The sequence below is a fragment of the Arvicola amphibius genome, chromosome 10 (assembly GCF_903992535.2).
Source record: "Arvicola amphibius chromosome 10, mArvAmp1.2, whole genome shotgun sequence".
Lineage (NCBI taxonomy): Eukaryota > Metazoa > Chordata > Mammalia > Rodentia > Cricetidae > Arvicola > Arvicola amphibius.
In genome coordinates this window covers 58,276,408-58,304,330 of record NC_052056.1, presented here as the reverse complement: position 1 = coordinate 58,304,330, position 27,923 = coordinate 58,276,408, and the positions used below count along the sequence as shown (strand labels likewise).

General features: G+C 48.8%; 1 protein-coding gene across 1 annotated transcript in view; it reads left to right on the top strand.

Annotated features, from left to right (window-relative positions):
• The window catches only part of Sema5b (semaphorin 5B), a 119,052-nt gene that overhangs the window by 69,461 nt on the left and 21,668 nt on the right, over positions 1–27,923 (top strand). The window contains exons 2-4 of the mRNA XM_038345271.1: positions 10,336–10,539; positions 15,042–15,141; positions 19,460–19,505. Of these exons, the coding sequence (XP_038201199.1) occupies positions 10,386–10,539; positions 15,042–15,141; positions 19,460–19,505 (300 nt within the window). The 5' untranslated portion in view covers positions 10,336–10,385. The remainder of the gene's footprint in view (positions 1–10,335; positions 10,540–15,041; positions 15,142–19,459; positions 19,506–27,923) is intronic.

Here is a 27,923-nt window from a genome sequence, read left to right as displayed (position 1 = left end):
AACAGGAGGATAAGGAATTCTAGGTTATTCTTGCCTACACAGCAAATAAAGGACAGCCTGGGCTACATAGGTCTGTCTCAAAACAAGGAAACAAACACGCTTTCCCCTCTTTTGTTTTCCTAAACGATGTAGACACTTTCTGTGGGCTCTTGTTTTCAGACTTGTAGTTGACTCATTCAGAGGAGTAAGTCCAGGGTCCACAGTCACAGGGTAAATGGACTTCAGAACATGTTGAAGAGGGTACCCCTGGAGTGGCCTGGGCTCCGCTCACAGGGCTCTGGCAAATGCCATACCCGAACACCTGTGCCGTGTGCTGAGGACCAGTTGTAAAGCCTGGCTGCCTGAGTTGGTATCCGCTTTCTCCTGGTTTGGCATTTTCCAAATTACTCCTCTGTACCTCTGTTTCCGCATCCAGGCAATGGGAATGAACATTAATCTGCCTGGTCCATAAAGTTATGTGGATTAAATGGCATGTCATCGCGAGCATGGTTACATTACCTGTCATGGTGATTTTGCTTTTCTGAGTCTTGGTTCTGCCACTAGCTCTCTACTCAGTCTTGGGGGGCTGGATATGCCCTCAGTTTTCTCCAAAGCTTCAGTTTCCCTGGAGCTAAAGCACTGTATTGAAGCCAATGATCTGTGAGAGTTTCATGCACTAAATGGTGTGAACTCCTGTTCCTTTGGGGAGTTTAATCGCAGTTGGAAGGCATGGGTAGGACTGCATAGATGACTCTGAAGTTCACATGGGACAAATGGACAACTTGGAGGTTTCTAGGACCCTGTGAGAGAAATGCAGCCGCTACCTTGCAGCTCCATATGCTGCTGAATGCAGAGGGGAGGCTGAGGTCAGTCAAGGAGCTTGCTATTGGGAGCATGTTAGAGGCGAGGGGGAGGGACGCTCCCCAGACCCTCACTGCCCTGGTTCAGAGCTGAAAAATGCTGTGGGCCCTCCTAGCCTTCAGTGGCTGTTCTTTGCCTATCTGGACCCAACCTTCCCTCTGGGCCACTGAGGCCCATAGGGCCCAATTGAGAAGAATGGAAAAAACCCGTATCCAATCTGTTCTATTCAGAGCAATGGATGGAATCTGCATCCCAATGTTACCTTTGTGTGAGTTTGGCCAAACTGGGCCCCCGAAGTGGTGAGCGATGTGTGGGTGGAGAGATGCCTCCGATGTCTGGCAGAGAAGCACATAGCTGGACATTTGGTGACCTGCGCCTGCGCAGGGTGTGGGAATGAGGGGCAACTTCACACCTTTGCCTGCTGCCAAACCACAGGCCAGGGGACCGTCTCCTTCACCCCGCCCTCCCCTGCCCCGTTTCCTCTTTTTCTCTCCTCTTTTTCGCCTCCTTTCTGGGGCAGGCAGCCAAGTGGAGATTTTGAATGGCAGCAGAGAGAGGAGTGGAGATGGATACTGGGCCTGAGGTCCTCCTGGACAGGTCTTAGTGGAGCTGAGGGGCAAACATCTCCTTAGCTGATCCCTTAGCTTGGCCCCTGGCTTGAGGCCTGGGCTGGGGGAGGCATCCAGGTGGCTGTCAGCCCTGGCTGGAGATCTGCACTCTGCCCCGTCCAGCTGGCACCCCTGGCATTTGTTCCTCCGCCCGATGCTCAGGACCTGGAAAAACGGGCTCCTGCAGCCCGAACTCGCAGGAGGCTGATTTGTAGCAGGAATCAGCTTAATAATTTATAGCTAGAAAGTGCTCTCCTTGGGAAAAAAAAGAAAGAAAGCCAACTCAGGAAACCAAATTAGACTCTGTAGGCTGCTGAGAGCGCATGGAAGCAGGGCTGCAGAGTGTGCCCACAGGCCTGGGACTGTGTCCTGGGAAGGAGGTTGACCAGGACTTCCCAGTTCCATTGTTAACATTCATGGGACCTCGGGCGGGTTCCTCAGCCTCAGTAAGTTCTTTTCTCCCAGTCAGTTGAACAATGGGCATCTTGCAGCTTTCTAACAATATTGCCTTATGATCTTACAAGGTAGGAGCTCTGTACATTCTCTCTGGAACATGGTCTGTGCACTCCAGCCATTTTAGTTCAAGCCCTTATCTTTTGGGTTGGGAATTGTTTTTTCTTTTTTGATTTTACCCCCACTCCGCTCTGCCCCATTCAATAAAAAAAGCCCTTGCTTGGTCTGTGAAGTTTCTGCACCCCTATAAGTCTTTCCGCCCACCCAGCAATCCAAATCAGATCAAATCAAACCAAATTAGCAAAAGCTGAGGTTTGATAGATAAAATGCTCCCGATGATTTTCCAACCTCTCGCCCCCTACCCAGAGAGGCAACAGGAAAAAAATAACCTGAAAACCACATATCTGTTTTGGTGGCGGCGGGGGAGGGGGCAGTTTAAATACCCTGTGGGAGTGGTCTTGAGCATCTCTGGGGGAGGGGGAATCATCATTTAGCAGGCTTTCTGAGGTGCAACAGGGTTTGGAGAGAGATAGGGGAGGGAGCTTGGGGTAGAACTTCCACCAGAACATTCCAGGCTCTTTGGGTATATGGATGCCAGGGGCTGGGGTGAAGCTTTTACCAGAACAGTCTGGGAAACCCTCCTCAGCAGCAGCCATTTGAGGGGTTCCAGTGCTACTGTTTGGGGGCAACTCCGTGGCCATTGTGCCTGTCAAGGCCTCTGGCCTGAGCTTCCAGCTTCTGGTGGGTGTGGGAGCCCCCAGATTCAGCAGTCCTCCAGGTATAGGCCTGGGCTCTTCAGGGCAGAAGGTGCTAATTCCATTTCTTAGAGTTGTCTGTGACAATGGCCTAACCCAATCCCCATCCACCTATCCCCTGGCTTCCCAAAGTGCCAACACGACCACATGCTTGCATTGTCCCCAACCACTGCATCTTCCTGTGAGCACAGGAGTCTCCTGAGATTTAGGGTTACCCTCAAGAACTGTCATGATGACCTCTGACTTCCTTTCCAGACTCCTCTCCCTCTGTCCGCGTCTCCAGCCTCTGTAGGTTGTCTGAGGATGTCTGGAATCAAGTCTTTGCCTGAGCTGTCCCCGCTGGTGTCTTCTTGGCTCCCGGTGACTGAGGCACTCTGCCCTGTGTTCCTCTGGCCCCACTGAGCTCAACTTTCCGTGTTGGGTATTACAGTACCCCCTGCTTTCAGTGTCCTGGGGTGTCTTCTACCTCACGGACATCCGAAGCTTCTTCTGCATGCTGACCGTCTGTCTACCCATGCTCTGGACTCCTATGTAAATGGTGGAAGATGGTTGGGACCCCATTTGCTCCGCTCTTCATTTCCAATGGAGCCAAGGATAAACTTCGCTCCTAGGATGGTCTGGGTAGTTGACTATTTTTTTTAAATTTTTTTAATGATTTATTTAACTTTATGTTCATTGGTGTGAAGGTGTCAGATCTCGTGGAACTGCATTTTCAGACAGTTGTGAGCTGCCATGTGGGTGCTGGGAATTGAACCCGGGTCCTCTGGAAGAGCAGTCAGTGCTCTTAACCGCTGAGCCATCTCTCCAGCCCGGTAGTTGACTATTGCAGGCAGAGAAAGCCTATGTTCTGTGGGAGCCCTAGTGGAAATACACGCTCTGTCCTTTTCCCTCCCCTCCTTCACCCTGCCCTAAGGGCAGAGGTCAATCTAACTAAGCTCCCAATGGCTCTGGCCATGGCCCTCTGCCCTTCCCACTATCCCTGTGAGAGTCCACCCCTGCGCTGTTCTAACTCATGTTTTACAGTATTTGCTGAGCACACAGGCACTACCCAAATTCTGAAAAAGTGGATGCTTGCATGGATTGTGTTCTCTCTCATATATTCCAGCCATTACTTACCTCCAGGTACCATCAGAGTGACCCCATAGAGAGCCCCCATGGGAAACGGGGGCAGCTGTGCGAGACAATGCAAGAGAGACGCTGGCCAAGAATAGGAAAATGCTTTCTTCCTGGCTCATGGTTTCCCAAAATAGAAGGAGTCAGATGATGCGGTACCTCCGTTCCCTCACTCCTAGAGCACCGTCTCCTAGACACCATGCAAGTCCAACCTGGAGGCAGGGTGAGACCAGCTTCTGAGTCCCCTTATCCATCTGGCTGTCAGGCCATAGCCACTATCTCCACCCTTTGGAGACACATTTCTTTTCTCCTGCCTGTGTCATATGGCCTCTCTCACCCTCATGATCCAACCATACAGGGCCTGGCACATAGCAAATGTTTGGTCAGGTACACCAATGGCAACTAGCTAAATGTTCTAGACCTGCGGTTCTGAACTGTCCTAATGCTACAACCCTTTAAGACAGTTCCCCATGTTGTGGTACCCCCAAACCAAAAATTATTTTCGTTGCTACTTCATAACTCTAACTTTGCTACTGTTATAAATCGTAATGTAAATATCTGATATGTGGGATATCTGATATATGTGTGACCCTATGGAAGGGTCTGTCGACCCCAAAGGGGTTGTGACACACAGGTCTGCTCCAGAGTCTATAGAAGTGTTTCATAAGAGGCCTGCCCTGGGCTAACCTTCATTCTTGGTGCTCTCTAAGGTGAGGCATGTTTACCCTTATTTACAAGTAATGAATTTAGTTCTACGCCTAGAGCTGGCAGCTTTCCAAGCTCAGGGATTTCCGTAGTGCTGTGCAACCTGCAGAAAAATTAGACGGCCTCTTGCTACGCTCTGCTGGAAAATCTCCGTTATCATTTTACCATCAGATCAGATGCGCATTAGAAGTGGAAATTCCTATCTGCCCTGAAAACTTTGGATTTTAAGCTTAGGGAGCCAAATTGTATTTGGGTGGCAATGGTGTTTATCGAATGCTAATTGAGACCTGGAAAGCAAGCTCTTGAACAGTCTCACCTCTAATAACAATACTGGTAAGACTCGCCACTTACACAGCACTTACTTTGTGGCAAGTGCCCATTAGATGGAGTAATGCATTTAACATTTGCAGCGATTTTGAGGGATAGATGTTACCTTTCCCCAATTTGACAGGTAAAAAAGCAAGAGGCACAGACATGCAAGGTCAGGGCAGAGCAGGTGCAGAGCTTGCATGTGGGCCTTACGTACCACCCCCAGAACCTGCAGAGGAGGCCTGGAGGTCAGCAGAGGGGGCTGATCCTTTGCCATCCACCTGGCTTCTACTTCTAACACCACCCTCCTTAGCATGAGGCTAAGAGGTGCTAACCAGCTGTAGGTGGCTCCAGGAGCACTTTGCATCCTGTATGAGCCAGGTAGGAAGAAGTGGTCCCCACATGCCCATCAGTGACTTCCTCTTCTTCATCATTATCTATCTATCTACAAGACTGTGCTCCAGCCCCACAGCCACGCAGAACCTATGCTGGAAAGGAAGTAGACACAATGGGCCATGTCTGTGACCAGTTTCAGTGAAAGGCAGCAGGACTTCAGACAGGAGAGATGGCTCAGTAGTTAAGAACACGAATTACTTTTCCAGATGACCCGTGTTCAATTCCCAGCGTCCACATAGAGGCTAACAACTGTCTGTAACTCCAGTCCCAGGGGATTGGAAGTCCTTTGCTGATCTCCTCTGGCATGTGCATGGTACACAGACCTACTTGTAGGCAAAACACCCACACATAAAAATTAATCTTTAAAACTGGGGTGTAGTGAGGGGTGGGTCGGGAAAGTAGAATGTCATCAGGTCTCAGGAAGGGGCTAGAACTGGGCACTGGGAGGCTGCTGGCACCTCCATGAGTCTCTACTGTCTGAGTCTCCTGTCACTTTAGAGTCTTCAGATTGTCCTCACCTACAAGTCAGGCAGAAGGTGACCACACTTTCAGGACCACATTTCAGGTTCCTGACTTGACCCAGTTACCAAATTGCTATAAGAGAGTTCCTTATTGGTCTGTTTTGATCACATGACTGCTTGGGCACGAGCAACTGTGGCTAGGGTGAGGATCACATGGTCCATGTATGGTTGGGGGAGGGTCTCCCTTTAGCTGTCGGGATAATTTCCAAATATAAGAAATTTGCCTCCACCAACCCCCAAAGCATGTAGAACTCAGCTCCAAAGGTCTAATGGGGGAGCAGTCTGTGATGTGCCCACTACTCACCCCGTTTTGATATGGCACCCCATTCTACTGTAGCTTATAAAGCCCTTGCTTGTTGCACTCTTCTTTGGCTTTCAGTACCCCACATGCAAGCCCTTTCCTCTTTGCCCCTCAGATCCCGAGTTGTACCCCTCTCTGGCTCTACAGGCCCTCTAAAACAGGGGAAGAAAGCCAAGGTAGAATAGGCTTGTGCAGGAGCCCCTGTGAGCCCCAGGTTCAGGACCAGGCTTTTCCTGTAGCCTCCTGATGTGTCTCTGTGTGCCTCTGAGTGACCTGGATATGTACTGTATGAGTGGCCACAGGCCTCCCTCTCTGTCTCCTCCTTCTTCTGGAGGCCCAGACTCTCCTGTTCCCTACCTCCATTGTGTCCTGCCCCTGAATTACAGGTGGTTTGTGCTGGGGCCCAGGTGAACAGTGTGACTTTGATCTAGCAGTCATCCATTCAGGAAAGACTTAAAGAATAAATGTACATAAAAACCATAATGAGAATGCAACTTCTGCTATAGAATTTGGGGACTTTGGGGCCTGGGGACTAGAGCAGAGAAGAACCCAAGATGTGTTTCTAACCTAGGCGCTTTGGACACAAGATCTGGCCACAGAGAACACCAGGCCTGGGAGCTGAGGGTGTGATCTGACCTGGGCCTGAGGCAGAGGTGTGTAGGAGGGGAGTGGGGCTGGCAAGGGTAACTGTGTTCCTCACATTCCTCCATGTGCCCAAAACCCCAACAAAGGCTTTCTTCTGCCGCACAGTTCACGGGCTACACTGGCTGGGGACAAAGTGTTCAAATATGTGAGTGAAGGGTGACAGACATGGAAGTTTTCACATTCAGACCCTAACAGTGGGATTAGGATGCGTCTGGTCACAGTCTTAGATAGACAGTCTTTCGAGCTGATGGGAGGAAACGCATGTGGGCTGTGAACTGGGTATCCCTAATGAGCAGCCCCCACACCCTCAGAAAACAGTGGCCCCCACACCCTCAGAAAGCAGGGGAAAGGGATGGCATCTTAGCCAAGCCACTGCTTGCAGAGGTGTGGGAAGAGGTTTAGGGAGCCGGGTGTAGACCTGTAACCAAGGCTGTGGTGCCCCTTTGGTTCTGCTGGGAGCTGGCAGCCACGGTTTAGAAATCCAGAGGCAGAGGAACAGGGGCGGGTGCCCTGACCTGGGTGGCGGGAGTGGGTAAGAGGGAGGGAAGAGAGGTTGCAGGCATATTCACTGCTTTCTCCTTCTTGCACCTTGGCCAGACTCACTTGGCAATGGGGTACCCTGGATGGAGGCCCTGCAGTGCCCAGTGTGCACGGGGAGAGAGGAGGAGTAGCAGGGAGGAAGAGAGAGTAGATTTGGAGGTGACAGCCATAGGTATCGTGACAGTGTCAGGGCAGAAAGGGTTCTCCATGCTGCCCCACCTCCAGACACATCTCATCATGCTGGTTGGCTGTTGGCTCTGTTGCAGTCAGGCCTATAAAACTGCTGACTGGCTAATCCTCACAGTTGCTGGTAAAGTTGATATTGTCACCGCCATCCCCAATCTGGGGAAACCAAGGCAGAGATGGTCTAAGTTGTTTTTTTTCCTCCGATCACACAACCTGGTATCTGACCCCGGTATTTTGCTTCCTGAGAGTGGGCCCCACACCCTGATAACTGTTCCTAGACGATGTGACCTGTTGGAAGGGCTGAGGGGGTGGGTACATCAGGCACCAGTGATGGAACAGCCCTGAACTGCACACCTAGGAAACCCACCTAGTTTAGCACTGAGGAGAATGGTCTTGTGACTGCAGGAGGAAAGATAAGAACTTCCTCCCTCCCCCAGGGTCTCGGCTGGAAGCTAGGAAAGTGCATCTGTGTGTGCCTGACGGGGAGGGTATCCAGAAGGGCTATGAGAGCCAGTTCTCCCTGGGGTATGGAACGGGCAGTGCCAGCAGGCACCTCCGGGGTCTGTGCTGCTTCCCTCTAGCTGTGCAGCAGTTCAGCCATGATGTACTCTGTTCATCAGTGTCTGCAAATAGACAGGAAGAATATCATCCTACCTGGGCTGGGAGCAAAGGTCCCAGGTCAGAAGGAGCTCCAGGAACCCCTCTAACCCCTCTCCTCCGACTTCCATCTGCTCAGACTGCTCAGACAGTTACTTTCAGGATCCCTCACCTAGGTTGGCCCAGGGGAGGTGATGCCAAGCCACTGCCTTCCTGGTCAGCAGTCTAAGTGAATGCCTTTGGCTCCTTTCCACAGCTTCATAGTACTCCACGGCAGACACACAGACAACTTGTTTAAGAAGCGCCTATTTCTAACCGTTTGCTTGTTCTTTTTTTTTTGCTGTTGTTTTTTGTCCTTTTGTTGTTTCTGAAAATGCCACAGAGAATTATCTCGTACACCGTTCACTTTGTGCTCCTATTTTCGCTTCTCAGCTTTGTGTTACGAGGGGGCAGGTTTGACTTCTCAACTTACAGTCTGTTGCAGATGGATGCTTACCTACAACTCAGTAACAGTAAATTACTAGAGAAATGAATTGAAAAGCAACATGCAAAATACAAGCCTAAATGTCTTTGTCTTTTCTCTTTGTTTTATGGCGCCGAGATGGTTGGCTAGGGCCTCGCATGTGAATGCCATAACTCTACCACCGAGCCATACTCCCAGACGCAGACATTTGATTATTAGAGTCCATGTCCGTAAAAATTACTACCATTACCATTTGGGATTTTAAACACTAACTTCTAAATGTCTGCATCTGTCTTACCACGAAGTTATTGCTGTGTGAGACTCAACTCTGTCCATGCATCTCACTTTGAGGACCACGAGACTAGAGTCCTGTATTAGGCTAGTGGTTCAAAAGGTAAATGTGGGGCTCTTTTACCAGGTACCCAGGTTCCCCTCCAGTGGGGTTGTGCCATTTGACACGCACCAGGTAGAATAGGACAGGGCACTTCATTTCCTCACAGCCTCTTCAGGAGGGAGAGCTGTCTGGCTTGGATCTCTGCTGACTGGGGGAGAAGTGCTGAGTGTTAATTTGCGTTGGTTTGGGGGTCTGAGAAAGAGTGTTATTCAGATTTTAAGCCCGTTTCGATTTATTTACCCATTTTTCTATGGGACTGCTGATCATTCTCTTCTAGATTCCTAGGCGTTCTTTGCATGTTTGGGAATATTATCTCCGTGTCTGTTATCAGAATCACAGTTACTTTTTTTCAAGTTTGTCAGTTGCCTTGTGTGTGTTCGTGTGTGTGCATGAACACTCATGTTCATATATGTGTGTGGAGGCCATAGAATGACCTTGGTGTCATTTCTAAGGAGCCATCCACCTTGTCTTTTCAGACAGAGTGTTTTATTTGACCTAGAACTTCCCACGTAGATTATGTCTACTAGCCAGCAAGCCCCAGGGACCTGCCTGTCTCTGACGTCCTGGCATGAGGAATACAAGCCTTCAGCCTTTCTTATTTGGGTCCTTGAATCCATCTGCAGGCACTTTACAGACTGAGCCATCCTCACCCCTTAAAAGAGAAGATCCCACTATTATGTAGCCCAGGCTAGCCACAGATTTTCAATCCTCCTGCCTCAGCCTCCTGGGATTGCAGATGTGACCACCATGACTGCCTCATGTTATTTTTAGTGATGAGGGGTTTACACTCCCCTGTAGATGCTTACACTTTCAGTGACTTCAAGTTTGTGAAGATTTTCTCTGACAACGTCTGGATTTTGTTGTAGGTTTTCACTCCAAGGTCTGAAGGATTCTGTTCAAATTTTCTTCTAATATTTTCATGACTTTACCCTTAACACTCAAACCTTGAATTTAATTTGAAATTTTCCTGGCATAAAATGTGAGGTCAGAATTGAACTTGAGAGGCTGGAGAGATGGCTCAGCAGTTAAGAGCACTGGCTGCGCTTCCAGAAGACCTGGCTTCAATTCCCAGCACCCGCATGGCGGCTCACAACTGTCTGTAACTACAGTTCCAGGGGAACTGACACCCTCACACCAATGCACATAAAATAAATTATAAAACAATATTGGACTTGAACCTGAGCTTTTCTTTATCCACATGACTACCCACTGGCCCCAGGTCCATTTATTAAATGGATCCCACCTTTATCATTAAAGCTAATTTTAAAGCGTTTGGAATCATAACAGAAAAGGCTCTATAATTTGTCAATTTTGTCCAGAATACCATTACAAGGGAAATTAGCTTTCAAGATATGATCTATAACTTTGCATTATTAGAGCAGAGTAACATAAATACAATATAAATGTATTTTTAAAAAACCCTCTGGGGCCGTTGACAACCCTGATGAAACAGAGGGAAGCAGGCATTGATGGAAAGAGCACTTGATGAGACTGAGTTTTTCCCTGCAGGTCTTTCCCCTGGCTGGCCTCCAGGAGCTAAGGTGGAAGAGGGGCCCACCATGGTTGTTCCAGGACCCCTGGCTGTCTCGCTGTTGCTGCCCAGCCTCACCTTGCTGGTGTTCCATCTCTCCAGCTCCCAAGATATCTCCAGTGAACTCAACAGTGAACAGCAGCTGTGTGCCCAGAAGGAGCACCCCATCGTGGCCTTTGAAGGTGAGAGCACCCCCATTGTCCTGGAGGAGTTGGGTCAGTCCTTGGGAGTGCCTTCCAGGTTGCATGAAGCCCTTCCTGTGGGTCCTGAGACTCTTTTTCAGATAGCTGTCTTAAGGCCAGGCAGCAGTGGGCTGGAGAGCTCTGATGTCTCCAGATAACATAGATGATTTACTCAGGTCCTTCACCCACGCCTACCCCAGAGCAGTTATTTTCCTTCAGTGAGCTCTTTGGATGGATTATGAAGTTAATGGATGTCCTAGTGGGAATAACTCAGATTTGGTTGGTGGTTTCAGCTTGGGAGATTCTCAGAGCACAGGCTCCTTTTCCTGGCTTCTCTGTGGGCAGGAGGAAGATGACTCACTCATGAGGAAGAGCCTAGAAAATTTCAGGGGGTGTCCTTCTTGCTCTAAGCTGGCCGCAGGGATGCCTGTTGTTGGAGTCCTGGGAACCCCCAGCAGAAGGGGCCCTGGTGACTCATAACTCCTTCGCTTGTCAAGGGAGAGCGTGGGAGTGTCCTACTAAAGGGTTTCCCAATCTTGGATGTGCACATCCCTGGATGTATTCCAAGGGGTCCGCAAGTTCTCCAGAATTTCTAAAATTAGGAGAGCTAAATTTGATGATAACCAGAAAATAAAACACCAATCCCAGAGAGGCCTGGATGATCTCACATGACCTGGTAAGCCCTGGTCACAGTCATACTCTGGGAACTGCCTACGTGGGCTCACACTGGGATCTGGGATCTGCAGACGAGATGACAGCCCCCCCCCCCCCCGTTCTTAATACTGACTGACAGTGGCTTGGTCCCTCCTTATACTAACGTTTATGGGGTAGGGTGGGCAGGAAGAGCCAGGCTTGGGTACTGAAGGGACTTGTCAGAGCCAGGCCTCAAGGCCAGTCTTCTGATGTCACTACTGCTGAAAAGCCACCAGACGCTCAGCCTCTCGAGACCTGGCCTGTCATGTGGAGGAAGCAGTATGGAAACTGGAGGGGAACATCAGCCCCTGAGTCCACAGCTGGGATGGGATTTGATGGGAAGGATGGGGCTCGTGGACGGGAGGAGAGGCTGGGGCGTTCTAGACGTACATACAGGCTCCCAGCTGTGTGCTGACTCCCTTCTCTAAGAGGAAAACTTGCAGCTGTCTTCTCCACGCTGACTTGTTTGAGCTGGGATCCTGGCTTTGAAGGCTTAAGTGGATTATAGCAAATTAGCAATGTCTTCAGTGTACAAACCGTGCGCACACCCTCAGACTTCTGATGGCTCCTGGTGGCTCTGAAGGGAAGGAAGGACCAAGTGAGGCTGCAGGAACTTAAGGAGTCATATTCCTAGGGCTGTCGTCACACCAGGAGATGCTTGTGACAACTCTTAATGCAACATTTCCTGTCAGGGGCTTTACTCAGATGCTAGGGGTCCAGCTGACCCAGAAGGGTCTCACCCCTCCCCCTTGTCAGCTGGTCTGTATGGGGCACTAGACTGAAGGGGAGATAGGAAAAGTGGAGTTGTGTTCTGAGTTCCCGAGTTTCCAGTGAGCAGTTTTAATCACTGTGTGAGAATTGAATGCACCTGACTGTCCACTCCACCTTCTTACAGAATGAGGGACTTGGCAACATTGCCACTATCCTGACAGCTTTGGGTTGTCACATCCATTCACAAAATGTGTGTGTGTGTGTGTGTGTGTGTGTGTGTGTGTGTGCGTGTGTGTGTGTATGTTTGCATGCACATGCTTGTGAGCATTTGTATGTATGTCTTCCTGGGGACTGGGGCCAGGGTCTCAGGCATGGTAGGTGCACCATATTTTAATGGCCCTGCTTGGTGCCAGGCGATGAACAGTTGCTATGGGGCCTCGGAGGCGAGCACGTGTTTTTCTTTGGTGCTCAGTAATTTCCTATTATTCCTCAAAGGTCAGTGCCTCTGTTCCACCAACCCAGCTGAGCCCTTAACAGCTCTGGTTCCTGGGTCTCCTCACATCCATAGTAAGCACACAGTAGGTCCTGTGGGTCAGGAGCTGCTCCAGGGAAGTCGTCCTAATCCAGCTTAGTCCCAGCCACTTCCAAGACCCCAGATTTCATACTGCGTGTCTGAGTGAGCCACAGGCCTCCCACCTTGCAGCTATGAGCTGTCATCTCCAATCCCCAGACACCTGACAGATCTGTGAATAACCCCCAAGCATCCACAGGCATCGGGCAGTTGCAGGAGCCGACTGGAGGTTTTTTGTTTTATACGGTTCAATTTCCTTCTGTGGGTTCCTTTCAAGGAGGCCCACCTGGGTTTCTCTTTGGCCTGTGTATTATTCCGTTTGCCACAGCATGCCCTTTCTAGATGGCAGGGAGAAGCCAGCCTGGAGTTAACACTGGCAGTGGTTAATCCACAAAGTGGGTAATTGAATTGACTATAATTAAAATCACAGGCGCGTCATGGAGAATGTCATTTTTCTCTTAAAGTCGCCGTCCAAAGCCTCCGCTGCACACGGAGCTCAGAACGTGCTTGGTGTTTTAAAGCCTTCCCTCTGGTCCCCTTTGCCTGTTTAATAAGAGGAGGCTGGCTCTCTTCCTAAGGCCTCCCCAGGATCGCGGCACCGCGCCCGGCCCGGTTCCTCTCTACTTGACTGTGTGAGTTCCTTCAGGGCTGGGGGAGAGGGATACAAACTGAAAGAGGCCCCCACTGCCACCTCCTTGGTGTCATAGAAGCCCGGACTGTTTTTTCCTTACCTCTCCCCACTGAGAACAGACCTGAAAGGAGATCCAGCTGAGTCCTCAGGCAGTGTCTGCGACAGGCCAGTCAGCCCAACTCCCTCTTATTTTGCTGCCTTCACCTGAAGTGCCCCTGCCCACGGAGAAGTGAGAAATTGAAGGACAACCTGTTTGCTGCTGTTAGGGGCCACCTGGTCTGGGAGGCGCACCCCTGCAGAGTTACTGTAAAATGCAATGTGAATCGAACCCTGAGCCTGAAGAGGGTGTGGAGACAGACCAATCATGGAGGTCTTCCTGGAGGAGATGTGCACTCCCTGTGCCATCCCCCCCTTCAGCTGAAAACGACCCCGCTAGACTTCAGACTCCACTCCTTGCTTTGCCCAGATGCCGTGAGAACGTATGATGATTCTTGCCAACACACGGCTACCTGCTGGGGCTTAAAGGGTTCGCTTCATTTTGTTGCAGGATTTCTTCTTTTTTTTATCGTGCATATCGCAGTTTTCTGAAAAACATCCAACTCGCAAAACCTCCAGCTCTCCCGGGAGTGATTAAGTGTTTGCCTGTCGTGCAGAAATGAAGGGCCGTTTTTACTCTGTAGTGGAGGGATAATGAGCAATGATTTATATCCCTTGGATCATGCCACACACACACACACACACACACACACACACACACACTTCTGGGCGTCGTGTGACAGCTGCTCACAGTGGAGAGAAAGTACAGGGCTTCCCCCTCAGCATCCTCCCCTCTCCCCATTGCTGGTCTGGCAAGAGAAGTTCCAGTGCTTTGGGTCGACCTGGGAAAAGTGTATCTCCAGGAGAGGGACTGAGGAGAAGTCAATGAGCTTCTACCAATCAGTTAGACCATGATGCCTGTTCTTTACCCACCCAGGCCTCAAGAAGGTTTTGACTTTGACTAAATGCTCTCAAAAAAGGAGGTAGACACACTGACCACCCAACCTCTGCCCCCCCACCTCCGTGGTATCTTATCAGAAAGCCTTCTCCTCTTTCTAGAAGGAGATGAGGGGTAGTCAGTCACGTATTCAAACCCTGTAATAAGGGTGGGGCCTGATGGTTCTAGCAGCAAGGTCTTACCTGGAGCCGGGGCAAACTGGTTTGGCAGGCGGAATACACACTGCCATGAAATAATGGCGTCAGGTAGCAGAAGCCTGTAGGATCTCTTCAATCCTATTGGGTGGGGTCGGGGAATTCTTTGGAGAGGTGGAGCTGGGGCTGGCAGAGCTAACTGTATTATTGAAGGAATCACAGAGGTCAAAGTTCTGTGACCCTATGGAACAGATTGTAAGTATGAAATGTTTTAGGTTAGTGTGGGTGGGGTGAAGGGTTTGAGCAAATGCCAACTGGTCATTCAATAAGTAAATAATGACTGCCAGGCAGTAAGCTGGGGAAGTCAGTGGGGCCAGAACCCAAGGTCATAGGAGTTGAGCATGTTTGGGGTTGCTGGAAAGGGATCTGAACCCCGAGACTGGTGTAGCTACGTGGAAATACCACTCTAGTTGCCCTGTGGGAAGTGAACCAGAGGGACAGGTATGGGAGGCAGGTCAGGAGGCTGTTGGCAGCAGCCTAAGCAAAAAGGTCAGTGGCCTGCACCGGGGTGAGGTCTGGGGTCAGAGAAGCCAAAGAAGCGAGTGGAACCTGGAGCCTAGAGGAAGAGCAAACGGGATGTGTATTGAGGTGACTGTTCAGGGTCTACTGGGGGCTGCGACCCTACTCCACCCCAACTGCTACTGATCTCTGTGTTGATGCTGGCAAAGCTGGAAGCTTCCAACAGTAACAGAAAGTCTCTCTTACCAGATTTGAAGCCGTGGGTCTCCAACTTCACCTACCCTGGAGTCCGGGATTTCTCCCAGCTTGCCCTTGACCCCTCCAGGAACCAGCTCATCGTGGGAGCTAGGTAATGGGGTTCAGGAGATGGGGGAGAGAATAGGAGCACTTGGAATGGGGTAGAGGGAACATTGTTGGGATGAGTGCGCTGTGAACACATTGTTCTCCGAAGTCCCTGTCCTCCGTGCCAGGCCTTGTCTTTGTTAACGACTGTCTATCATGTAGGGAAGATGTGGGAGCTGGGGGGAAAGGGAGCGACCCTCAACCTCGCCATCTCAGCTAGATTCATTCATCAAAAGTTGTTGGGGTAGTAAGAACAAGGACGGCAGCCCTGATGCCAGGACCAGTCCGGTTAGAGGTGCCCAGGAGCCCCCTGCTGGCCAACCGGCTGCCTGCACCTAGGGTGCTGTCGTAGACCATATGCTTCTTTTATAAAGGGCTTCATTTCTGTCGTTGGCCCATCTTGGCCCCCACTGTCCAGACCCAGATTCAGAAGGAAAACCCCATCATGCAGGCTTTCGGGCATTGTGGGAGGAGCTAACTATCACAAATCATTCATTGCCAGCTTTGGAAGCAAGGAGCTTAGAGGCAAGGCAGGGTGTCCCTGGGCCAGCTTCACCCATAGCCCCTGGGAACTTGCTGAAAGGTAATACTTGAGTCTTCCCCAGTCTCATGGCCTGGAAACTCTAGGACTAGGTTCCAACCTTGTTTCAACAAGGTCTCTCATAACTGATGTTCAAGCCTGGAAATGGTCTGACCCAGCACCACACACAGGAAGACACAACAAGCATGGGTCTAGAACCAGGCCTCCTAGGTTCTATATTAGCATGACATTCAGGCTCAGCTTGTGCTGGTGGGAAGGCCATTTCCAGGTGACTCTATGGAGCTGGTCGTACCTGCCCTTTAGTTCTCCCCCTTTTGTTTGCTGTCTGTCACCTTCAAAGCTCCGGTCTGCAGTCAGCTGAGCTGGGTCCTTAATCTGGTAAAATTCAACTTTGGAGTCTCAGTTTTCTCTTTTATGGCCAACCTCCCTGGAATGCTGGATCAGAGAGCATTTAAAAATTTTCTGAATGAAATATTAATACATCATATGTGTTACAGTGTAACATGCCAGTTACAAAAGAATACTCAGTAAGAACCAATCCACACACACACACACCCACACACACAAGCAGGCCTTTCTAGGTGCTCCCAGCATGCTCTGAGAGGTGGTCGGTACAGATGCAGGCAGACCAGAGTATGGGCTTTCTTTCCCAGTAAAGATAGTACTTGTTCTGCTTTCTATTTTGAGAAGGTTGCCCACTCATGCACAGAGATATCTCACATCCTTGCTCCCAGGTCTTACTAGTGGCAACATCATAAATATGTATGTGTGTGAATATATATATATATATATATATATATATATGCACATATACATAATATATATGTATTACAGAAATGTAATCTAGAAACTAATATTCATGCCATCCTGTCTCTTGGCTAAGGTTTTAACAGCCAACACTTCCAGCTGAGTATGTCGACTCACATCTATAATCCCAGCATTAGGGAGGCTGAGGCAGGAGGATCACCTTGAGTTCAAGATAAGTCCAGGCTACATAGTGAGACCTTGTCTACAAAAATGAAAAAGCAAAGCAAATAGGGCTAGCGAGATGGCTCGGCCAGTAAAGGAGCTTGCTGCCAAACCCGACGATCTGAGTTCGATCCCCAGGACTTACACGCATGCCACGGCACCCACATGCTCCCACATATGCGTATCCATACACGTTCACACACACACACAATAAATTAAAATATAATAAATACTAAAACAAACCAAGAAACATACATAGAGTAGCAATCCAAGATGTCACTCTGAACCTCAAAAAGGCATTTGGGAAGAATGTTTGTTTCAGGACAGCCACATGCATGATTTTATGCAGCATCTGTGTGATAAATCAGATGACACATGTAGGACATCACGCAGCAGATAATCTAGTATGTGTAGTAAACCTCACATGCAGAAAATAATCCGGGCTCTACTGTCAGCCCTGGGGGCACATGCGGTCATCACTCCCAGTTTGTAGATGGAGAAACAGTGACAGAGAAGTCGCCACCTCCCCACCTCCCTGTGGCCACATTGTTGCGCTTTGGGTCTCCCATGGAAAGGGTGGTTATGTTTTCTGTCTGCACGCTTCCTTCACATAGCTAGAGGCACTGCTTCTCCTGGGCCTTTGACCCGAGCTCTGCCTTGAGATGTAGAGGGTGGCATTTCGTCCTGGATGGGTCCCTTCCGCCCCTAGAGCCAGGGTCCTGAATCCTGGGCTCTCTGATGCTCCACCTTTGTTTTTTAATGAGTGCTTTTTCCCCCTCTGTCTGATTCTCCGCTCTCTCTCCTCCACACCCTTGGCCTTCCAGAATTCAGGCTGGAGAAATGATTTTATCCATTTATAGCCCGCCTTATTCCCCATGGGATCGGGAGCTGGGCGGGATACAGCAGTTTCCTGCTTGTGTCTCCCGGCTCGCCTAAGAGCTGACTGAACTGTTCTGATGAATGATTTTTGATGGGATAAAAATGAATCAAGTGATGTGAGGTTCCCCGTAATTTGTTAAAGCTGTGTGCAGATGCCTGCATTACCTGAGCACACAGCTGGGGCAGAGCCACAAGCTGGAGCCCATCTGTCCCTGGGCCAGGAGTGTGGAGGCCAGGAAGCGCTGCCAAGGACCTGGAGAGGGGGCTGGGAGAGGACAGCGGAGGCTTGGAGCCAAGGTCATGGGCAAGGCCACCCCACCCTAGGCCAGTGGAGAAGCAGCTCGAATCTTCTTCTGGACCAGCAGCCAAATCATGGAGAGGAATCTCCCAGCCTCAAGTGTCCCATTCCCATCCCTGCCTTCCTTCAGCAAGGCCCCTCCTTCTCTTGCTGGCCCAGTCTCCTCATTTCTTCTCAGTACAGCTGAGGTGGCCAGAGTTCCTAGATTAATTATTCCTAAAAAGTTCAGGAACCCGAAGGGAGATGGCCAAAGGCAGATAGAAAAAAGGAAAGAACGTTCTTTTGAAAAACCATGCTACATCTGCTTGTCATCAGTAAAACATTTTAATGTGTCTCCACGGGACCATGAAGAAGTCAGGCATGAACTAGTTCTCCATTTTACAGACATAGACACCGAGGCCCACCAGGCCCTAGTAAACAGTGGGGCTGGGAATCCTACCTCTTTCTGCCATAGGGTATATTCTCAAAGCCTCAACTCTTTGTGCTGACACACTCTAACCCAGTGGGTGTCCCCACCACCCTCGTGACTCTCAACAGGATCAGTGGTGATGCTGAATTCTCAATGGCATTGGCATCACCACCACCACCATCATCATCACCATCATCACCACCACGACCATCATCATTATCATCACAGTGAAGGCTCATGAGCCACCGGCTGTTACGTGAGAGTGGTGTAGAGGCTGGCAATGCTGTGCTGGATGGGTTAGGGAGGCAGTGGTCCAGGGAGTGACTGTGGAAAAGGCAAATCCAGAGTCATTGGCTAGAGATGAGGCTGCACACAGGGCCCTAGGACCTGTGTGGGAGGCCCATCTGCAACCCTGCAAAAGGTCTTGAGGTTTCAGTTGAACAGAAACAGGCACCGTGAGGTCACAAACTAAACAAAGCCATTTAGTTGGCAGATAATAACTAACTGTATCTTGATTCTAGAATCAGATGGACATGGCCAAAGAGGTTGGCTTTATAGACAGAGAAGGGAACGGGTGGATGGGGGAAGGGGAGTGAAAACAGCAGAAAGTAGACCAGTCAATTCCCAATTACCTTCCCTGTAAAGTGGGCATAGCAATAGAAGACTAACTGTCATTAACCTCAGGCAGATAGAGCAAGCACTTCACTGTCGTGGCAATGGAAACTAACCTGACTGGGAATGTGGCTCTTCTTTTTGTCTAATTTCTCAGAAGGTCAGTTTTGCTTTAGCGATGAGCATTTGACATGAGCATAGGTGACTCCATTTTGATTTCTCAGTCTGGTCAGCTGGGGCCCCTTATGAGAACTTAGTTCAAAACAACGGAATCCTGTTAGTTCCATTCAACAGTGGCTTCAGGCAATTCCTTCCTGAGTCAGGAACAGATACACCATGAAGTCTGTAGGTAACTCTCAGCTCTTTGATTTACCATCTCTGGGACTTGGGCCATTACACAACCTGCCTCCTGTAAAATGGAATTTCTTATAGCTACTGCCCGGCTGGGTGAAGGTTCATTGAGCTAATCAAGGTGAAGCTCTTTCTTGGGGTTGGCTCACCCTAGGTCCTGCAGAGGACATATTCCTGGCACTCCATAAGACCCGGGCTGGGAGGTCGCCTCCCACCTCCTCCCTACAGAGCCAGAGTGACTTGCGATTTCTGTTCTGTTTTCACAGGAACTACCTCTTCAGACTCAGCCTTGCCAATGTTTCCCTCCTTCAGGTACATTTGCTTTTCTTTCCTTCCTGTGTTTTTTCTGTGTGTGGAAACTGGGGGCTGGGAGGTGCAAATAGCAGGATAGTCAATTGTAGGAGCCCCCTATTTTTTTCCTGGTCATGAACTGAAACCCTGCTATCAAAGCCACCGCTGGGAGGACTCGTGGAACTGGGGTGCAGAGCACTCTCACATGGAGGTGCACACAGGTGTCATGCATTGTGTTGAGGAGCTGACAAGGAAAGGAAAAAGGGGCACCAGGCTGGAGTGCCCCCCTCCCTGTCAGCTGGGACTGAGGGCTTTGCCAAGGTGCAGAACTTTCTACAGGGCAAACAAGGCCAGTGAGTCACTCTAAGTACAAAACCGAAGTCCACAGGAGAGGTTCAGAGTTTGGGCCTCAGGGAAAATGGTGTCTCTGGCTCCTTTCTTAGCTTGGCCTGAGAGATCCTGGTCTATCTCAGCATTTCCATTGAACTGTGATTGATTTATTATCTTCTGCCAAGCAAGGCTCCCCAAGCATAATTCCCTAAGTGCTCCAAGAGGCTTTTTAATGGGACTCCTTGATCCAGAACAGCAATCCCAGATTGAGAAACAGATGCCAAACCATCTCTGCCGAGACCGACCATTATAGAGGAAGGACAGCCATTCTTCTTCAAGGAGGAGAGAGCTTCCATTGGCCTGCCCAGGGGCTGTCTTAACAGTCTAGCATCAGCTGGGCACGTATTGGATACCAGCACTGAGCTGGGAGCTTGGGGCATTAGACAAGCAGAATCTCTGACTCCAAGGAAGGATGATGATAGATGTATGCAGTCTAGTTAGAACTTGGGCGTTAATCAGTGTTGGACTGTTCTGTGTGGGCTTTTGCAGCAGCAATCAGTTAGGGAGGGGGAGACCTCCTTGATATGCTAGTTTGACCTTCTGGTCTTCTTGCATCCAACCTGGTCCATATGCTCAGTGACTTGTTGTGCCAGAGGAAATATCTAAGTGTAGAGAGGGATCTGCCCGTTGGAAAGGAGGGGGTCAGAGGAACTCGGGGGAGTTGAAAGGAAGTGCCATGTATCCATTAATGCATACCTTCCCGAAGTCAACCTGCAATGCATCTGATAAACATTTAATGAATATCTCTAAAGGTCATGACTAGGTCTATGTATACCATGGGGTGAAGGTGAAGCGTCTCCCATAGGCTCATGGCTTTTAAACATTTAAATGGCCCGTTGGTGACACTGTTTTAGGAGGTTATGGAACCCTGAGGATATGGAGCCTAGCTGGTAGCTGTAAGTCACTGGGTGGGGCCAGGACAGCTGTAGCCTAGTCTTGATCCTGGCCCCTCTGTTTCCTGATCCATCAAGACGGGAGGAGCCTCAGACATAGCTCCAGCCTCCATGTCCTCGGCCATGCCTTCCCCACCATTAGGGACTGGATGCTCTCTGGTAATGGATCAGGAGCCGCACACACCCCTTCTTCCCTTAAGTTGCTTCTGCCAGGTCTGTGATCACAGTGACGAGAAAAGTCACTACGGCATGGTGAGGCCCATTTCTTTGCCTCAAGGCACGCGCACAAGATGGTATAGCACTCCTTTTCCTGTAAGGGGACCATGGGTCATGTCCCTGCAGGCCAGGCTGAAGGGAGGCATGCCAAGTTCCCAGAGTCAGCAATCCATGCTCACCGTGGACAGCCCAGAGACTGACTTCTAATTGGCATCCGTAGGCAACAAAGCCAAAGCTGACAGGTCGGGACATGGGGGAGCCAGTGCAGAGGTTCACAATAAATGTGAAGCAGGTGACCCACGGTGCCTGCCCTGAGCACCTGGCAGTCGCTTTTCATTTGGTTTCCCATGGTCTGCAAATGAAGGTCGTCTGGCCCTGGAGAGCTGGTAGAGGCTGAAGAGTGAGATGTAGAGAAATAATGGCAGAGCCCTGAGAAACTGCAAGGGAGGGGTGGCCCCGAGGCAGAAGAAACCCTACAGGCTCAGCAGGGTCTGAAAAGCTATCCAGAGGTGCTGCTTTTGAGCTGGAGCTCAAAGGCTGTGTTTGCCTGGAAGCAAAAGGGGAGAACAGAGGGATAACACATCCCACTGGGGAGGAGGGCAGGATCAGAGAGTAGGAGGCAGGAGGTGAAGCCCTCGGAGAGAGTGGGGTCTTCATTGCTGAACTGTGGAGGGGGGGGATCCACATATTATTTGGAAGGCAATAGAGATCCATTAATGAGTTTAAGCAGAAAAATGGCAGGAATAGACTGACCCAGACCAGGCACTGGAGTCATGGAAGAAGCAACCAGGAGACAATTAGGATTGTCCAGTGGACTAATGGGAAGGTTTGAGGGGACAACGAAGAGGGACGGAGGACAGGAAGGAAACCCCAGGTGGCAGGGTCATATCGGGACATACCCTCACATAACCTGAGAATCACAGGCATGCTGGCTTCTATATAAGGTGACCCCTGGAGGAGTTAGTCATGCTTGGACCACAGGGGTGACATCTAGATTTCTGGCTTACACAGCTGGTTACCATAAATTAGGACGAGAATGGTACTGACACTAGTCCATCGGGTCCCTCGCCTACGCCCTATAACTCCTAGGGGAGCTTTGACAGGCACCGGTGCCTCAGAGAGTCTCATTGGATTGCTCAGGGATATAGCCTGGGCACTGGGGTTTTTAAGAGCTCACAAGTAATTGCAATGGGTAACTAGATATAGGGACCACTGCTGTAGGATGTCAAGAAAGCCTTATCTGGGGAGCCATTATGCTGCCACAGCTTCCCCTGGCCTCCGCACTAGCTGGTGCACAGGACGTAAGTCATGGACCTTTATGGATGTTTAGACTGAGGCCTGGGCTTTGGTTCATCCAGTTCAGTGCTGTAGTTTTAGCATAGACAGACACCTATGGCACCCCCAGAATTCATTCTTGGAGTAGAGATTCAGCTTCCATAAGGTTTTCTAAAGTACCCTACAAACAAAGAGCACCAAGAAGTCTCCTTCACCAGCATATCTCCCAGGGGTTTAACCTTAAAATGCAGGCTGGGTTCTTCTGATGGAACCAAGGAGGGAGATTAACACGTCCATGCCATTGTTAACTATCCTGGGAAGCACTGTCTGGCCACAAAGGTGAGTGAGTAGGTGAGAGGTTACAGCAGACCTCCCAGAGCCTCCTCCATGACACTGGTGGCAGACCTGGGGCTCTGATCAGTTGTCTGGCCTGAGTAGAAAGCCTTGGCTTTGGGCTCTAAGTACCCACTTTGTCATGTGACCTGGCACGCCATTTTTACAGAACCTCAGACCCTGTCCTGGGTGTTGACTGTGGCGAGCTTCTCAGCAGCATTCAGAGGCAGAAAGTGAGGGGAGGGGACACCGAGCTGTTTAGTGGACCCCAGAGTGTTATTTAAGTTCATTTGAACCTCAAGTGTTTTATTGATAATTTAAATAATTGACATCTGCTTAGAAAGAAATCTAACCACAAAGAGTTTATGCAAACCAGTGTCCCTTAAAGGGACCTCTAAGAACCTAAGCCCTGTGAAACAGTTGATGTCAGGGACTGTTCCTTAAGAAGAATTGAAATCCCCAATTCCTTCCCAATCCTCAAGTACTACAGAGGGGGAGTGTGTATGTGTGTGCATGCATGTGTGTGTATATGTATTTGAGTGTGAGTGTGTGTGTGCATGTCTGTGAGTGTACATATGTGTGCATACGTGTGTGTACATGTGTGTGTAAGTGTGTGCACGTCTGTGTGAGGGGGGGTAGTGGGGGCAAGTGCTGAGGCAGAGGGTGAGGGAAGGAAATCAGCTTGGTTCAGCTGCTACAGTTATTACCAGCATAACTCAGCCAATGGTCATGGGACTCTTCAAAAAGGAGATGTGTGAGGTCTGTGACCTCCTTTGATGGAGACTGGGGGCCAGCATGATGCTCGCTTGAATTTGGCAAGTAGGCATTCTTGACCTTCATCAGTCCAGTTCCAAGGCCTAATTGCTACAGTGTTATGATCTTGGGGTACCAGACGGCCTATAGGAGCAGAAATGATTATGATGGTATATGTTCACACCCAAACACGTAATGGGACTTTCAGGGGGTTGGGAAGACATTCGGGGGGTGGTCCTAGTTCTCCTCTAGCCTCCCTCACATACTCCGCACTAGGGCTCAGCAGCCTGGAGCTATGGGTAGTTTAGAGTCTGCTCCATGGTGAACTCATTGCTCAGATGGTGCTGATTCTGAGAGGTCATCTCTGGTGTGTCTAGGGGAGCTGCCATGTCCACACAGAGACCATTTCATTCATAGCCTGGTGATCTGCCTGCTCTTCCTCATAGCACAGAAACTACACAGCTCGTCCACGACCTGAGATCATGACCTGGAATTTCTGGGGCAGTCCAAATAGAAAGCATTCATCATGCTGCTGATGCTCAGTATGTGCCTAATGTCCACTCCTTTGCAGGAACCCACCAAAGGCATCAGGGAGTCTGAATAGGCACACATCCATACAACAGAGAGAGTGAGAGGGCGCATGTCTGTGGAGCAGAAATCCAATCTTTCTGGGAGATGGGAGTGGATAGAAGGATTGTTCTGTCTTAATAGAGCTGAATTGCTTACAGAGGAGGTGAGGCAGGAAAGCAAGCTGAGTCTCCAGAAGATCTCAGACTTAAGGTACTGGGTGCTAGAGAATAAAGACAACTAAAATAGGACACTTATTAAAATTCTCTAAATGGAAAGACTGGAGCCCAGGTCTCCTAATTTAGCTCCTTCGCCCAATAAAAGAGGCTGAGACCTCTTCTCTAGAGTTCCAATGGAAAGCTCATGTTTAGAGTCTGTAGGGTGGCGGGCACTCGTGGGCTATGGGGCTAGAATAAGGAACTCAAGTTGAAATCTTTCACCCTACCCTGCTCCCAGGCCAGAGAATGGGGGAATCTTTACTGGAGAAACTCAGTCAGAGATCAGTCTTCTAGAGTATGACAGGGATGGGGTTCCTGTGGGGAAGCTTAAGAGAGAGACTCCCTGATAAGTACCCAAGAAGTCTACTCACAGAGTTTCCAGTGTGATGTTTGGTACTTAGAAGGGAAGCAATCGTTCATCATGTAAAAGAGCGCACACGCGAGAAAACAATAATGCAATAAACCCAGTGCACTTCGTATCCACTCAGAGTGACACTTGTTACGTCTAGGGTCCCCACTTCCCTGTCAGGGGTCATTTGAAGCAAATCTCAGACATATCCCGCCAGTCATGATTTCAGTACACAGAGTTTGAGATGGATTGCAGTGAGAAAGCCCTGACCTAGCATGGGGAAGGGTCTAGATTCCATCCCTGCCGTTATAAAAAACAAAAACAACAACAAAAAAAAATTAAGTTGAAAAAATAAAGGGGAAAGACGTGAGTATGGAAGGGAGGGAAGGAGAAAGGAGGAAGTCTTGGGGAGGGGGTTACACTCATAATCCCAGCAGACCAAGGCAGGATGACCTCAAGTTTAAGGCTAGCCTGGGCTATGACATCATATGTTAACAAAAAGAGAAGACTTCACTATGCATTCTGAAAGATAAGGATGATTTTTAAGTGTCTTGCAATCTTCTCATTTCTCTAAATTTTAAAGTTTTCCTAATTGTATCATACAATTTCAATATAGAGCAGAGGATGTAACTTAGTGGTAGAGCTCTTACCTAGCATTTGTGAAGCTATCCCCAGGACAGTAAAAAGAAAAAAAAGTCAAAATAATTTTGTTTGAATTAGGATCCTAATACATTACAGCTTGTTAAATGTCTCTTAAGTCTCTTTGAACAATGTTTCTTCACTTTCTTTCTTTGTGTTTATTTATTGAAAAAAATCTGATCATTTGTCTAATAGTTTTTGGATTTTTCTGGCTGCAATCTGGGTGGCTTAATTTATGTTCTGACCCTGTATCATATGTACATTGATTGTTACAGGCTTCATCAATTCAGACTCTGGCCAGACTGCTGCATAGGAACCTCAGGTGGTCCATAGACTCTTTGTGACAATTGATGGTCATTCCCTAGCGTCATCCATTCTTTAGTGTTACAATATATTGACTAGATTGCTTCTATAAAGCAAATTGTTATTTCATTACCCAACAATACAGTTGTGTACCAAAGGTAAGATAAGGGTTTGCTAATTGTCTCCCACATTTGAGTATTTTGTTCTTGCATTGTTTTGACGGGGTGTGGGGCATTTAGGAGGTGGATCCTTGTGGGAAGTATGAATCACAAGGGGCAGGTCTTGCGGTTTATAGCCCTGCTGTCTTTTGACCTGCTGTCTGGTTCCTGACTCTTCCAGATGTGAGCAAACGCCCATTTTCACAGCCTTGAGACATAAAACACCATGCCAGCAGGGCAGTGGTGGCACACACCTTTAATCCCAACACGCGGGAGGCAGAGACAGGTGGATCTCTGTGAGTTTTAGGCTAGCCTGGTTAGTTTCAGGAAACCCTGTTTTGAAAAAAAAAAAAACGATCGACAGACAGATAGACAGACAGACAGACAGAACACAATTAATGCCTTCCCTGCTATAATGGTCCATACTCCTTGACACATGGAGACAAATAAATCTTGCCTCCACTAAGTTGCGTTAGCCGGGCAAGAAGAGCAACTGAATAGACTGCTAATATAGACAAGAAAGGCATCCCCTGTCCACTCCCTGACTTCTTCTGAGGGTTTTGGCCAAATGGGAACCTAAAGAATACAAGACGGATTAACCAGAGATAGCCATATATGTTTTCATGATTCACACATACCTGGGGATCTCTACACAACGAAATCCCCCCCTCCCAAAAAAATGACCAAAGCAAGAAGCTTCTATAATTTTAAACAAAGAACAACCATGAATTTATCACAGGCATGGTAGAAGAAATGGACCTTTGAATAGGGTCTAAATTCTTAGGGATGACACTAAGATATATGGGGGTGTATAAAAGCTAGTTGGAGATAAATGCTCCACCAGCGAGTTACTGATTTTCATTACTGTTCTAGCCACCACAAGTCTCTGGTAATGAAAGCTATTGTCCTATCCTGGTACAGAGAGGACCCCTCTGCTGTAAGAGTCTTTATGGTTTGCCACCTGAAGGAAAATAAAGCCAAATGGTCCTTTCTCAAGTTTCAATTTCCAGGTGATTTCAACTGGAAACAGTCAATATACCAACTTGACATACTGTTGCAAGGCATGTCCTGTTCTCTTTCAGTATTCTGCTGTGTACTGGTTTTCGGATGAAGAGCTGGCTCCCTAATACCTTTCAATTATGGCTTATCTATCTGTCTGACTGTCTACCCACCATCTGTCTCTCTGTCTGTCTGTCTGTCTGTCTGTCTGTCTGTCTGTCTTTGGAGACAGGGTTTTGTGTATTCCAGGCTGGCCTCAAACTCACTATGTAGCCAGGGATGATGGTGAAGTGCTGACCCTCCCTGCCTCCATCTCCCAAGAGCTAGGATAATAGCTATGCACCTCCATGCCAGCTTGATGCAGTGCTAGGTAGGGACCAAAGCCAGGACTTTGTGGATGCTAAGCAAGCCCTCTACCCAGTGAGCTGCATCCCAGCCTCTTTCATTTATTATTAATTCCGAGTCACGAATTTGCACTTGTTGATGTGTTTCAGTCCATGGCTGTTGTTTTCATTCATAGCTAACCCGTCTGTCACAGTGTGAGGCCTTTTCAAGTAGGCTTCTGGGTCCTCTTGGTCCAATTCTATCTGGTTAGTGTGGCATCCTAGCATTCCATGACAAGATGTTCTAGGCTTGCCTTGTGCATTTACTGCCCCGCATGGAACCAGCCATTTTTTCAAGAAGCCTCCGTTCTTTCCAGTGGAATATGCCTAACGCTTTAAAAAAAAAAGTGCACAAATAGCCAAAAGCCATCAACCCAAGGAAAGCCTTAAAGTAAAGGGGAAGACCAAAATAAACACGAAACGACACAAGCTGCAAGCTGCAGAAAATTTACAAGAAACTGAAAACATTTTAAATTCCATTACAAACTAATTTGTATCTCCTTCCATATGAAAAATATTTTTATAGAGCAATAAGTTGAAAGTACGACAGCTGACATTGCAATTAGGAAAATAAGAATTGAAGGATTCAAAGATAAAACTTGAAGAAAAGTCTCCCAAAATTAGAACAACAGGATCAAGACGCGCAAAATGCGAATGCCGGAAAACTAGAGAATGTGTTAAGGTATATGGATCAACCAGGCGTTGAATTAACACACTTTCCAAAATAAACAAAAGGAAGGGTGAGAAGGGAAAGGCAAAATAATGTAAGAAAATTTGCTAAAACCAAGTCTTCAAGTCAGGAGTTAGCTATGTTTTCAAAAGTAACCCAAACTTACATCAAAAGCACTGTTTTTATGGGGGGAGGAGCATAAGTGTTCCAGAGCCTAAAGAAAAAAATAAAGCAAAGAATAATCAGCCTACAGTCCACCACCTCAGAGAACCTAGACAACGAAGAGGACACTA